Source organism: Onychomys torridus, chromosome 13 (assembly GCF_903995425.1).
Source record: "Onychomys torridus chromosome 13, mOncTor1.1, whole genome shotgun sequence".
Classification (NCBI taxonomy): domain Eukaryota; kingdom Metazoa; phylum Chordata; class Mammalia; order Rodentia; family Cricetidae; genus Onychomys; species Onychomys torridus.
The window spans coordinates 21,000,825-21,015,793 of NC_050455.1; the positions used below are offsets into that span (position 1 = coordinate 21,000,825).

General features: G+C 37.3%; 1 protein-coding gene across 1 annotated transcript; it reads right to left on the bottom strand.

The window, feature by feature from the left end:
• Positions 1–4,444: 4,444 nt before the first annotated feature.
• Syt4 (synaptotagmin 4) lies at positions 4,445–14,117 on the bottom strand. The gene is made up of 4 exons (XM_036205093.1): positions 13,809–14,117; positions 10,190–11,004; positions 8,311–8,431; positions 4,445–7,176 (listed from the first exon to the last, which is right to left on the bottom strand). The coding sequence occupies exons 1-4, from the start codon at positions 13,840–13,842 to the stop codon at positions 6,869–6,871; spliced, it is 1,278 nt and encodes a 425-aa protein (XP_036060986.1). The 5' UTR covers positions 13,843–14,117; the 3' UTR covers positions 4,445–6,868.
• Between the last annotated feature and the right edge of the window lie 852 nt (positions 14,118–14,969).

Below are 14,969 nucleotides of genomic sequence, written 5' to 3' on the forward strand. Positions count from 1 at the left end.
GGTGAGGAGTGAGAGCTATACTTATCTGCAGGTGTAACATATGCTTTTAAAATGCAGTTAGATTTATAATGGCTTAGAAAAGTGAGAGTAGAGGGTTCTCCTTTAGGTACTATGATCTCACCAGGTGTGAGGAATTGGCCAGGTTAACAGGACCAGGTATGAATCCTTTCCTATGAAACCGGTCTTAAGTCCAATCAGGTAGTTGTCGGTTACCCCCAAGGTATGAGTGCACCTATTGCATCCTTGGGGTATCTTTCCATGGTGGCTGTGGTTGTGTAAGCTTAAAAGCTGGGTAGGTCTATCAATTACTTTTCTCCTCCCTTAGCAGCGTACATAGCACCTTTGGATACTACGGAAGCTAGTCCTCAAAGAGTAGGCTTCCAAGTCAGTAGCTAGATTCCTCCAACTACTGTACCTGGAGTGTTTAATGTCTTCATAAATAGGGCCTCAACTTCATAGTTTTATATTGAATACAAACTAGTGTTTATATTGCCTTACAAGAAAATGCTTTTTTTCTCTATTCTTATTTATGATTTGGTGAATTCTAAACTATGTCCCTGGAAATCCAGAAGTGTAGCTGTATTTGGAGATCAGCATTTAAAAGTCAATTTGGGTAGAATGCATTTACAAGAGAAAGGCTTGATCCAATAGGACCCTCTATCTGTAATTAAAAGACATTAGGACATAGGAACATAAAGAACACACCTACAGAGACAGAGAGAGAGAGAGAGAGAGAGAGAGAGAGAGAGAGAGAGAGAGAGGAGGGTGGGTGGATGGACAGAAGCCATTGTGTTGCAGAAGTCAATAATTCTGGTGACATTTTGATCTCATATACTTGTCCTTCAGAACTGTGAGAAAAACATACATTTTTCTTGTCTAAGCTGCCCTACACACAGTATTTGCCTTGTCAAGCCTAGCAAACCTCAGCACCTACTTTTTTTCACTACTTGAAGTTCTAGTCTATATTTATTGTTGTATAATTATTTCACTGTTGTTTCTATTGTTCTTTTTGTGCATTCAGTATCATTGTTTGAATAAAAGTATTCTATAAATTGGACATAGTAGTGCATATCTGAACCCCAGGAGTAGGAAGGTAAAGAAAGGATTATCACAAGTTCAAAGTCATCTTCAGCTAAATAGCAAAATGAGGACAATCTGAGCTATGTGAGAACACACACATATACACACACATACACACACACACACACACACACACACACACACACACACACCATGTTCACATTAATGTCTATGAAAATGCAGAGAAGCATTCACATCACATAACACTTGAGTAGGAAGGTTACCAGTCAAATAGTTTAGATTCAATTCTTCTATAATACACTATTTCAGATATAGGCATCACTGTCTGGTTGCCTCTGGGCCCCTCAAAACTCCCTGTCACGTCATTATGAGTGTTATTTTCTTTAGGTAATTGAACTTTTTTTCTTACTGCCCTCTGAGTATGGAAGCTCTCTTCTATCTCAAACCTAAAATTTCTCTAAAATTCTTGCTTTCCCTGACTTAGTCCTCCCATTTTCTCTTTTCCTAATTTGGTTTTACTGATAAAATGCAAATTCTAACCCCTGGTAAATATTTTAGCTACCTAATGATAAAAAAAAAAACAGTATCATTTCAATTTTACAGACTTTTTGTGAAAACTAAATATTGAAATGGATATGTATTATCATTTAAAATATATCTATGAATTCCTAAGTAGAGTTGAACTGGTTACACATATCAATACCTCTTTTAAAAGCATCATAGTTTAATTTACTAGATTTTCTTTTTAACTTATTAGATCAAAAGAAATTCAATAGGCATCTTCAGAAGACCAGTATCCACGTAGAACTAATGACCTTCCCTCCTATCTTTTTGTCTAATTTGAACATTTTGCCATGGTGCAGGTATTTTCAACTCTGTTTTAGCTAGGGAGAAACTGAAGCAGAAATATGTAGTAGAAAGATGCTCCCTAGATGAGTAAAGGCTCACACTGAAAGAGTCTGAACATTGAGCTTCACTTTTAGAGATTAGGGTAGAGGGATCTCTTAGTCCAGTTACATATGACCAACATAAGAATGTAAAATCTATAAAATGATATTTAAGAGAAAATAAATGGTAATTCTGGGCTAAACTACTGAACCCTTTTCTCATGTCACAAATGATCACAGCATCAGTTTTCTGCTATGCTGTGTTCTATGATTTGGCCTCCTAATTTATCTTAATGTTCAAATATTAATGTTCAGGGATCCTGACAAAGTTATTAAAATCATTTAGAGAAAATCCCAGTTCTATTGCTTAATGATCAAAGATCTGTGTTAGTCACACACTCACTGTCACACACACACAAACACAGACAAAATAATAATGGTGGTAGTGGTGATAAGCTGGGAATTTGTTTCAAAGAGTATTTTTATCATTTTCAATATTTTCTATATACTTAACATTATCATAGGGTGCAAGTAAAGAAAAAAATATGTCACTTCAGTAGCTTAGGCTGGTCTACATAGTGACACAAACTGGAAGTTTTGTATTTAGCAGCCTGAGGTTCCATCCCATCACTGCCAGCTTTAAATTACATAGCATTCCAACATTTGAGTCTACCATCAGAGAAAAGTAGAGTGATATTGCCTACATCTTATACCATGCTGTGAACTGAAATGATGTGAATGAGAAAATGCAGTGCGCTTTTGAGGTTTCAACCTAATAAGTGTTTGAGTGACTTACTACCATGAACAGATGCTGGAGATGTAGTACCCATACTACAAAAGAACTCCAGCTGAGAATATAGAAATAGAGACGTTAAGTAAATCACCTCAGTACAGGGTTCAGTACCTGATGTGAACAGCAGTCGTCACATAAACATTGTCACCTCCTGCCTAGTTAGGATGACTGTTTAGGGATGAGAATTCAGTCTAATTTCCCTGCATGGATCCTGTCCAAAGATTCTTCACCAGATAAGTGACCTATGAGTGTAGCAGAGACTGTTGCAATACTTTCAGTGCGCTCCCACTTTTTCCTGCAGGCATATTTGGGCTAAACATGGCTGTCTAATAGTATTCCTAAATTTAGTTCAAATCTAATTTCTTTATTGGCTCAAATTCCTTTAGTTAAGGAAATATTCATTGTATTTATTGCATGCAAAACTCCAGCCCACCCACTGTAGATATATAAAGATCAACAGAACGCACACTTCTTCCATATAAGGATCCAAGCTTACAATAATGAGGAAGGAAACGCACTTTTCTGACAAAGCCTTGACACATGTAAGTTTGACCATGATACACATAAAGTCCTTTCTGCAAGGGAGCCCTCCATAGATTTTTAAGTTAGATTAAGGATTATCATCACCTACAGCCAGGAGACTTCCTGCATGGTATCTTGTTCACTGAAAATAGAGCAGAGAGGAAGTGTGTATCACAGCTTTTCTCATATTGTAAGGAGAAAGAAAATATCTAGACAAATGTACTTACCTACAGTAAAACTGAGAAAAGCACCCTCATTAAGTATGGGGAAAGAGGGAACATATTGGAGATATGAATGGAAAATGTGTTTTCTTTGTAATTGAACTTTGGAACAATGTAATATTTCATAAACTATAAATATTGGAGAACCAATTGATGTGCTCTTCCCTGGAGAAGACTGTCTCTCCCACCCTCAGCATTCCTTAGTTGCCTGGAGTTCTTTGTGTAGGGTTGAGGCCTCCTGGGTTCTCCTCCATCCACTCTGGCTTGTCTGTTGTTGTTCTTGTTCAGCTCATGTTTAGACAATAATTTTGTTGAGACTTTACAATATAGCTTCTGACATTATGAGGAGACAGATTCTCACAACAAACTCCCTGATCCTCTGTTGCAGTTTTAACTAGCATTTCCCTGATGATAAATTCCCTTGGAAAATACTTAATGCCTCTGAATGCTTTTAGAACATAGGTATCTCCTAACAATGGGAACAGGGGCTGCCCATAATGCTTTGGCTGGTTCTTGGAAAAATATTCCTTGTACTGGATTGTCTTGCCCAGCCTAAACACTGGGGAGGTGCTGAGTCTTACTACAACTTGATAAGCCATGCTTCGTTGAGAAGAGCTAGAAACATCTAGTGAAGTCAATTGACAAAACTCCTGCCTATCCCCACCCTTTAAGAGAGAAGAACAGAAAGGAGGAAGGAGTGAGGAATGCCAAAAGCAACCTTCACCTATCCATCTATTGTACCATGGAGCCCAGTTCCTGTGCTTCCTAATAATTGGACTTCACATCAGGTTAGGTATATTTGCCCCCGACGACTGTCAAAAACAAGACAAAATTCAGAGTTCCAAACATGAAAGAACTTGTTGCTCAGTCTCCAGTGCTCCCCAACCTGTGTAGGTGGTCTATCAGAAAAAGAGAAAAACTCAGAAAGCAATAAGATAAGATTTATGGGGGCACCACTGGCAGGAAACACTTACTTGAGATTGTTTGGGCAAAAGCAGCAGTTTATTCATGTCTTACAAACATACAGTGCTGGCACAAAAGAACAGACGCCATCTCCCTTACACCATGCTTTCCTCCAGATCACTTCTACTGAACTACAACAAGTCAGAACAAGTCAGTTACTGAATCACACAGTTCTTCAGACACGGCAACCTCCCTATTTGGGTGGCTTGCCTGGCTAAGCAGACAGTAATTAATTTACATGTTTAATACAGTGCAGGAATTTTAGCAGAGTTGGATATTCACATTGATATTGTAATACGTTATAAACAGTACAATTTTCAGAAACGATGAGATCACTCACCTCCCTGCCTGTTTCAACTCTTTCCTTGCTTTTCTCTTTCTTTTCCTTAAAACCAGTTATAAATAGTTTTAATCAACTTACCACCTTCAAAACACTTGAAATTGTGAAACTAAAAAACTATTTACAAACATTTTAACGTGATTTTAAAAGCATCTGTTGTCAGACTTGTTTTCTATTTTAAAAAAAAAAAAAATCTTTTCCAGTAAACATCCTATAAACTGGATCACCATCAACTTCCTGCCTCTCTGTAGGAGACTTGGAAAGGATGCCTCGTGACATTAGAGCTCCAAGCTATACTACATTCCATGGCCTATGACATCAAATGTCCATCCATACAAAGGCCTTCTGGCCTCCCCAAATTTCACACGATGGCAGTTCATTCCGTGTTGTCTTCACAGACTGCAAGAGTAGACAGGGGTGTGAGATGACATTGTCACTGGATGACAGTGAGTATGGGAAAAGCATGAAAGAGGTCATTTCAGTTTTTGTCCAGACAGAATGGAATACACTTCCTTACAGGAAGTTGGACTTTTGTTGTCATCGTAAAAAGCACAGACAAGTAGTTTGGAAATACGTCTTCATTGAATTTACAAACACTGTGATATCAAACACATTCTCAACAATGTCTAAAGTACGGCCACAAAACTGGACTCAAAGGGTAAAGTTTTCAGGAGACATCATCTCTAACTTGCATATTTAATAATTCGGCTGGACCTAAGTCACACTCAGGATTCTCTAACAACTCAAATATAAAGACATCACCATAGAGTTAAGTCTTCCCAGAAAATGCCAGAGCTCTGCTTGCCTCCAACAAGTTTTGCAAGAATTTCAGAGCTTAGCAACTCGGAGTAGCACAAGACACGATTCTTTAAACTATCTTAAAAATAACAGCTCAAGACAAGTTGGCCTCCAAAGATAGTGCAGAACACACATGTCTGTGCTAATTTTACAGCTTAAGTATATTTTATGAATATTTGTAAATTCTGATAGGCTTATTCGTCGTTTGTCTTAGTCTTTTTACTTAATGTGGTTGATTTCAACCTGACAACACACAGAATTTAACACATGTTTTCTTTTCTTTTGTTTCTCTTTAAGTAGCTTAGGTCTTCCTGGGAAAGAATAAGCCAAAAACTTAGGTAGCCACGCCCTCTTTGAGGGGGAAAGACAGCCTTGAAAACACATCTGTACACTGATAGATTTTTATTTAAAAAAAAAAAAAACTGTATTCCTAACTGAATTTCTAGCTTAAGTTTATTTTTTTCCACTAGATAGTCCAACAGCTTCACAAAGGTAAATAGGAGTATCTTCGGCCACACTGAGGCTTGTAACGGGCAGTGAATAATTCAAGACCATGGTTCTTATGTGAAGTTACATTTTACATGATCTTAAGGAACAAAAAAAAATCTCATCGCAACCACAGTGTTCTTCAATTCAGCCCTTTAATAAATTAATATCTCAACTTGTTTGCTGTCTTTGTGAAATGAACCCAAGTCACCCTTTTTATGATGAGATTGTATCAAATAATTACAAACCAAATGGAAATGACAGCATATCTTTGATATATAGGACAACCATTTGTACATGACATATCGAACTAAGAAACAGACTTGAGGACATTTCTGAAATATCTTTGGATTTAAATAAAACCTTATCTCCCCAACCTGAAGAAACATGGGTTAATATTCATACACAAAGGTGTGGTTTTCATTTTGAACTCTTAACTATCACCTGGACTCCTGCTACAAAGGCAAAAGTGACATCATCACCTACAATGCACACCTGCCTGTGACTTGAGATTAAGCTAGAGTGCTCGCTCATAATAGGCTTGGTTGGCCCACTTAAGACCACACAGAGGGAAACTGAGTATCTTAGGAAAATTTAGCCAACACCTCTAATAAAGGAGAAAATTATCAAGATACACATTTACAACTGTTTTCTGGTCTACTAATTTAATCCACTTCTAACCAAAATAATAAATAAATAAATAAATAAATAAATAAATAAGCTAGCTTGCTGTGCCACAAGCTTATAATCATGTATAACAAAGAAAATTGCTTCTCGCCTAGTAAAAATCTTTAAGCTCCAACTCATGGCCAGGAAACTACCCATCACAGAGCATATGCCACTTAGCAATTTGTCTCCTGGGAAAGTCACAGATCTCCTTCCAGTGCCCCCCACCACTTCCTTCAGCTGTGGCACCCAGGACCAACCGCCCAATCACCTCATTTCGGGATCCCCTTTCAGAATCCAAAACTAAAAATTCAACGCTTATTTCTTCAAGACTCTCACAGGGAATATCAAAGACAAACAGTTCATTGAACACTGCGTTGGGAGTGCATTTTTTAACGTGAGTCTTCTTTTTAGAGATTCTCTTCTTGGCGTGGTACAGGTTCACTTTGACGTAGGGATCTGCAATGACACACAAGTGTTATGTTGGCAACAATCAGCTGCAGATCCAACCTAGGAGATGGCTAGTTGACTATGTCACCCCAGTAGAGTGGAGATGACAACATAGACGAGTATAAACAAATAGGAAGTGTGGATATGTTTGAACTTTCTCATCAATAAAACTGGAAATAATGGAGGATAGAAACTAGTTCTGGACCTGACATTAGGGAAGGAACCATAATAGCAGAAGGACAAGAGCGTAACAAGAAGGGGAAGACAAGAGGATGCTACACACTGCCTACTAATAACAAAATCCAGAAAGTGGGATGAGGACAGAATCTGAGCTTGCTGGTTTGATGCTCTCGGTGAGTGAGTGTGTCTCTATGTGAGGGCTGGTTTGGTGTTGAACAGGGATTTGGAAACCCTACTGGTCTTGCCCTCCACCTTAGCTTTTCTGAAGGTGGTTAGCCATTTGCAGAATTTGCTTTCAGTTTACCAGAGTTGATGTCTCCTGTGACATTCTTACTAAATGGGTTTAGGATTATGTAACTTTCTTTATCGCATAATTACAATTTTATTGCAGTATATATTTTACTCATTTTCATGATCTCATTTCTTACTGTGTTTAAGAAATGTAAGGAAGATACTACACTAAGAAATAGAAGGGTGAAAAGTTTAATTAAGACTGTTTTAACCCATAACGTAGCCCATTTGCTTTCTCATAATCTACAACAAACACTTTACTATTTCAGTTATTCAAAAACTGAAATTTAATTCTTAAAGCGTATATATTATGAGAAGAAAAGTAATAAGCTCACCAAAGAGTGTGAGTGAGTAAGTCATTTGAACTGCAAGACTAAAATCTCTTTTTCTGAGCAGCGTTAGGCTACATCTTTCCCTCATTCATCACTACTTTCTGTAAACCATTACCTTAAATGTTCCCTCCTCACTATTCTTGTCTTACAGGTGTAAGAACTTCTCTGTAGTGTTGGCAGAAATGACTCACAAATTTTTCCCACAACACAAGGAAACAAAAAACAACATCCCAGTACTCATGACTGAGAATAACAAAATCAGAGTGCAATGTTGGTTGACAATTGTGAAATACATTAGCCAGCTATAGACTGGACTCTGGGATTTCACAAGTATTCTCACCTGAAAGTCCAGACACATCAGACTTCGGCAGGTGCCGTGCCTTTAAGACAACCACAGTGAGCGTGTTTGTAGTGGACTGATAACAGAGAGAGACCAGAAGTTCACCCCGTCCAGAAGACTTCTAAACAAAGGCAAAAACAGTAGACATAGTTTTTGTTTTGAGTTTTTGTACTCTCATCGCAAAACATACAGCAGTGTAATGGCTTTGTTATTTCAATGTCATGTTCCTATTTGTTTTTATTACAGCAAGCTAGGGAATCTGAGAAAACGCTTTTGTGCAGCCCTATAATGACTAAAACCATTGCCTGCCATCTTGTGGTTGTTTTAGGTACTACATGATGCTAAAATTTGCAAGGATTTGACCACACCCAGTACTTACACATGTTTTGAAGAGTATTTATATTCTATTCCCAAGAAGATTTTCTCTTTGGTTTTTGCTATTTAAAGATATCTTTAATCTTTTAAGTTATTAATAGTAATATAATACATAATACTGTTAATTGACATGTGTAGGATCACATGGCTGATATTCTATTTTAGTTTAAATTCTTTATTATTGGCATCATTGACATTTGAATTCAAGCCAAAGAAAACTTATTCTGCACCCAACCACTATTCTGGACCAGGATCATGATGAAGTTAGAATTCTTGTCCTACATAGTCAAAGTCTTTCCTTAATTTAAGGAAAAAATAAATGAATTTCAGTATTGAAGAGAATTGACTCAAGTTTTATAACTTGCTTTTGACAGTAATATGGATTCCTTCATTGCAAGCTACTTGCATTTAATTTTATATTAAAGACATTGGCTAAGACAACTAAGTGTAAGCTTTAAAACTAACAAAACAGTAATATAGGACTTTCTTACGATTAAGAACAGCTAAAGAAAAACCTGTCAAAAAAAAAAGAATATATGGCTATATTTCTAAAGCTAAGAAAGACCACCTAAAACTAAGCAGCTGCACAAAAAGGAAGAGCAAAGAGAGCAAAAAGGCAGCCAGGGAGCTCTCTGCTCCTAAGGGGTGGTCCCAACCAGTCAGGCACCTCTGACAAGCTGGGCAACCCTCTGAACCTGACCTGGGCTTTCACTGTTATCAATACATAGAAGACCAGAAAGTGGTTACAAAGTATTCTAAAGACACTTTAGCTCTAAAATATTGTGATTTAAAATACGACATAAATAATGTGATTGTTGTTTATCTTCAATTATGGTATGGGAGAATAAATTATTCTGAAATGCCACTATTAGAATCAATGACATTCTATATTTAAAACAGAAAAGCGTTCTGTTTACTAAACTGATGTCATGTCATTTTCTAATCACCCAAGAACTATCAAAGTTGTACATGTAGGAAGGCAGAGTAATTCACTTCCTTTATGTAGCAGGAAAATAGACTTTCATAAGTCAACATGACAGGATGAGTGAGCCCTTGTTCAAAAGCAATTTCATTCAAATTCCTCATTGCATTCGAATTCCACATCCTGAGAAGGAATTGGTTTAATTTTTAATTTCACTTTCAAATTAAGTTACCCTGGCCCTGAAACACTTTTGATAACCTATGTTAAGAGACATATACATAAATTTTAAAGTAGCAGTCTTTTTCAAAATATTTTAATAGAAAGTAAAAAATGTCTTTGACATAAATGATGTATTAATATCATAAAAGCATGGCTTCTTATTTTATATCATTAAGATTCCTTGAGCATTTCGGTTGTATTAAATTTCTTTTTGCCTGCTCCATTTTCTTGTTCTCTGTTTGCTGTCACCTTCAGTAACTAATGATAAGGTATACCAACTCATCATTTGAATGAAAACACGAGGTATTTTTTTAAACCTGCACTAAAGATTCCTTATAAATACTTTAAATGCTTAAAGATTACCTTAGCATTTCTCTTGATGATCTCTCTATTCATTAACATTTTTCCATCCGATAATTCAATCCCCGAAAGAGGAATCAGGACTTCTCCAATGATATCATCTCTTGAAAACCTGTCAAAACTCAGAACTGTGAGGTGCAAGGACAACTCTTGGATGTGGGGATAAGGAATCCCATAGAAGGTGAAGGTTTCGTCAAAAACAGGGTCCAGTGTCTTCCTCAGCACTCTGGTTTTCACTTTATGCTTCTTCTCTGGTAGGATGGTCATTTTGATGTACGGGTCAGAGGTCATGGATTGCTCATCCATGGCTGGTAAACCCTGGGCTTCCTTGATGTTCACCACAAACGCTTTCTTCTCAAAGTTGTACTCAAGAGACAAGCAGAGTGTCCCCAGCTTCTCTTGCTTCTCTTCTGAAGTGAGGGAAGTACTAGACTTCAAGCTCTCAGGGGAAATGGCCTCCTTTTCTCTCTCTGTAAAGAGCTTTGGGGTCACGTTGTCTAGATCAGAAGGGCTGCCAGCTTTGAGGTTGGTTTTGGGGAAATTGCCATTGAGATCTCGCTTCTCCAGATCAAGATGCAATGAAATTTTTGGCACAGCTGGTTTATTCTTAACTTCATTTTTGTCATCTCCTCCAAATTTCTTTTTGCTACTTAGGTTTTCAGGGTAGATATCAACTCCTTTCAGCACATGCACAAACTTGTATGGAGGAGTCTTGTTGGACTTAGATGATCTTCTCTGGCAGCAGATCCAAGCAAAGAGAGAGACAGTGAAGACAAGGCCAAATGCACTGAAGATCCCCACTACAGTGGGAATTTCATCTGAAAAGCCAAATGACCAATGACATACATTAAATGATCAGAATAGAAGTGAGAGACTATATTCCTGGAAGAGCATAATAGAGCTAGCTCTTGCTATAAATGGGGAAGATTGAATTACTTCCCCACAGTTCTGGGCATGAGTAATAGTAATATTTCCCACTAACTTGAGGTCTATATATACATAGCCCTGTGACACACATGAAATATATTATGATTTAAAACTCCTTACTTCACTAGGTTTTCATAAATAAATGAAAAAGTGTATCTGGAACAAACATGGGGTCATGTTTAATATTCTCACCTAACTTTGTTTTACTCAGATATCATGAGTCAACTACAATAATATGAGAAAGTACTATTTTCATTGTTTTTTTCATTGACATTTTGAGGCTTTCCAAAAGCATTATTAATATATATATATGCATTTATATACATATATAACCAACAAATATTGGAGAACTCTTTTTAATACATCTCTATTCACCCAGGATTCAAGCAGAAAAAAAAAAGAATACCTAAAGACAGTAGTCTACACAAGTAGAAAAATTATGGAAAAAAAACATCATGGCCATTGGTATTGTTACAAACCCATTAATGTTTTTTATTCTTTGTGGGAATGTGATTTTAAAAAAGATAAACATCTATTAATAAGGATAAAAAAGAGTAAAAGAAAAACATAGTTTGATAATAGTATATAATTATAATATTATAATCCCTTTGTAAATATGAAATTAAAATTCTTCAAGCACTGGATTATCCAAAGCACAAAGTAATCTATGTGGGTTAAAAGCAAATGATGGCCATAAATCCATAATCATTCCCAAAATGTGAGTGAAAAGTGAGTATTGATAATTTAGATTTCAGTTTTACCCTTGTCTATTTCTATATGGCAAAAGGTGAGAAAATTGAAAGGGCATTGTTTTCTTAACTTTGAACACATTAAATCATTGGCACCAAGTGGCATGCCAGCAGTGATTTGCCTGAAGCACATATCACTTCATATGTAAGCAGATTCTTCTAACAATTATTTGTAGTTGAACTATCACATCTAGCATTGAAGCAACTGAGTAGATCTTTGCATAAGTGAATATAACACATTATGCACATTTAACTCTATTTTATCCATGTTTCATTTCAAATAGTGAATAATAAACATAAAAGTCCCAGCCCAAAAAGAGTTAACACTTTCTAAGATCAAGACTAATCTTTTTTATGTCCCTTCTCCATATCCTAAATATTCTGAGCATTTACTTCATAATAATAAAAATGAACTCAAAGATAATCAAATGGAGAAATGGTAAGAGACATATGTGAGATTAAAAAAATAAAACAATAAAAAATTCTATAACTCAATTGTATGACTAAATTAAATAGTATAAAAATGAAGTATAGCTGTGAGTCTCCAAAACAGAAAAAAAGTTAATGCTACAGAAGAAGGAGGAGAAAAAGAGAAGGAGGAGGACAAGGAGGAAGAGGAGGAAGAGGAGGAGGAGGAAAGGAGGAGGAGGAGGAAGAGTTAATCAACTGAACAGTATCAGCTTCTTCCCTTCTATTCAAATCTTTGTGCCTCCCCCACCCGACACACACACACAATCTAATAACTCAGAGCAAGGCAGCAAAAGCAAACTCAGGAACTAAGAAATGCTTCAGCCAATATAAGAAGAACAATAAAAGCAGTTGAAATCAATATTTTCTAAGTAGACAGACAACTGGGCATGACCAGAATAGTCTCTGAAGATGCCTCACTATGAAGGAAATTCTGATTTCAAATCAAGAACTGGGTGTATCGCACACCCATACACGCATAGAAATCCAATGATGAAAGGCTTGAGAAAATCATTTATGCATATTTTATTATCTCTAATGTTCAAAACACCCAAGATAACATGGACTCATGTTCTGCTAATGTAACTACTGACACTGTATTTAGCTTTAAAGAGCAGAGATTATGCCATACCACTCACTTTAATCACAATTATGATACATCTAGAGATACTGTTCTAAAATTTCTCCATCCTTTAATTAAAAAATACTTATAGATAAAAACCCTGGTCTTTTCCCATTAGAATATAATTGGACCTAGACATGGTAATTGATTTTCTAAAAGGCACGTCTAGTTTATTTGCTGGAGCAGACAAGGAGACCATAGTGACAAAATTTTGGAATAAAAACAGGAAAAGCAATCCAGAAAGCAGGACCCTTAATCCAAGTTTCGAGCAGCTTTCACGAAACTACACAGTGCTGGACTCCAGAAAGATCAACCAGGGACTTGAAACAGGCCGAAGCCAGTTTGGTTTCAAAGTCCTCAGAACTATGCTATCACAGAATCCTGTCTGTCATTAGCAACATACTTCAGGGATACAAGAAAACAGAGCAGAAAAAAATTATGACAGTGTAATAAAATACTCATCCCAAATCCTCAACCTACAAGTTATGTTATGACATACCGAACTCTTATGTAACCAAAGGTGTGTGTGGCTTTCCTTAAAAGATTTACACACAAATAGGAATCATCCAGAAAAGAAATGAAGCAGCGTTCTAACAACAGATGTCCTTGTCTTTCCTCAGCTCAGGCTTACAGAGCTGAGTGAACATTCGGGAACTTCTGGAAGGTGAGATCACAGAAGGCGATGTTAAGGAGAAAGATACCGAGCAAAGGAAGTAAGCCACAATTAACCATCTGCTGCTCTCGTCTTCCTTTCAAATTAGCTACTTGAAAATATACATATTCAACATCCAGTGGAGAGCAAAGCTCAGCACAGCCCAGAGCCCAGCCACAGCCCCAAGTTCAGCAACTTGCTCACCGAATTCCACGCGGCTGGTGGTGATAGGAGCCATGTTTTCTGCGTGCTCTGTCCGAGGTGCTGAAGGAACTCCGGGCAGATGCACCTGGAAGGACCCTGGAACAAGGCTTCCCGGGGAGTTACAGCCGATCCGGGGACCCGCACCGGCAGCGGGAGGGGCTGGAGGAAGGTCCGCGCTTGCTATCAGCAATGTGCCGCCCTGCCCTGTTCCTGTTTGGGCTCTTCTGAAAAGCTTGTCTCCGAGACTCCAGACGTGGCAGAAACCCGAATTGACGCAATCCTGACGCTACAGGGCTGAAATCAGCACCTGCCCTCCCCCGCCTGCCTCCAGCCGCTCCTCCTCGCCCTCCTTATGGCACCCTCCCCTCCCTCCCCTCCTGAGGATTCAGCGCACACTCACCAATTATTTTAACTGTTGGGCTACTAGATATTAACTATGCTATTCTGTTAGGCTCAGAGTCACGCGGAGAAGCATCCTGAAACACATCCCTGGCAGTTCTTAATCCAAAATTCTCTTGATCATCTACAGATATTAAAATAAATGTGGCCTAGTTATCAGAATATCATAATTTATAAAGGAAAATAAAGAGTAGGGAAAGGAAAAAATACCCACTGTAAAATGCACCCTTGTTTTCCAAAATATTCTGTGAACTATTGAATGCATGTCATACTTATCACATTTTAGGGAAATCCACTGCAAATCGATGTATTAAAAATAACCATGTTCCCTCTACCATGCCTTATATTTAAACAATTTCTAGTCTAGACATTTGGTTGATGTTCCTGCTGTTTTCTGGTCTGTCGCTAATTTCCTTTTAATATCTGACATTTGATCAGTTAAGATTCTTGGGAAGAGTTGGAATTAACTCTGACTGTGTCAAATTTATTCTCAGATATGATTTTTAATATTTGGACACTACTGATATAGTCACACTTACAATCAAAGGCCCTAGCTTCTACTGGGTTTCTGCAAACAAGTTATAAGAATTGGACCAAATTCTGAAATAATGTTATTACCAGATACTTTCAAAGGAATGCTATTCTTTAGAATGAAGATCTGGAAAAATAAGATCTCATATGTTGATTAATTTGACTCTTAAGGGTATTAGTCTTTAAAATAAGCACTTAGCAGATTTACAAAGAAGAAACAAGCAGCTGTGG

Bases quoted from the DNA above. Each gene is read 5' to 3' on its own strand.
- Syt4 (XM_036205093.1), bottom strand. From the start codon at position 13,842: ATGGCTCCTATCACCACCAGCCGCGTGGAATTCG. The intron at 8,432-10,189 runs GTAATCTTTAAG...GCCTTTGTTTAG, and splicing joins TCATCAAGAGAAATGCTAAG to AAGTCTTCTGGACGGGGTGA. The intron at 7,177-8,310 runs GTGAGAATACTT...GTGTCATTGCAG, and splicing joins TGATGTGTCTGGACTTTCAG to ATCCCTACGTCAAAGTGAAC.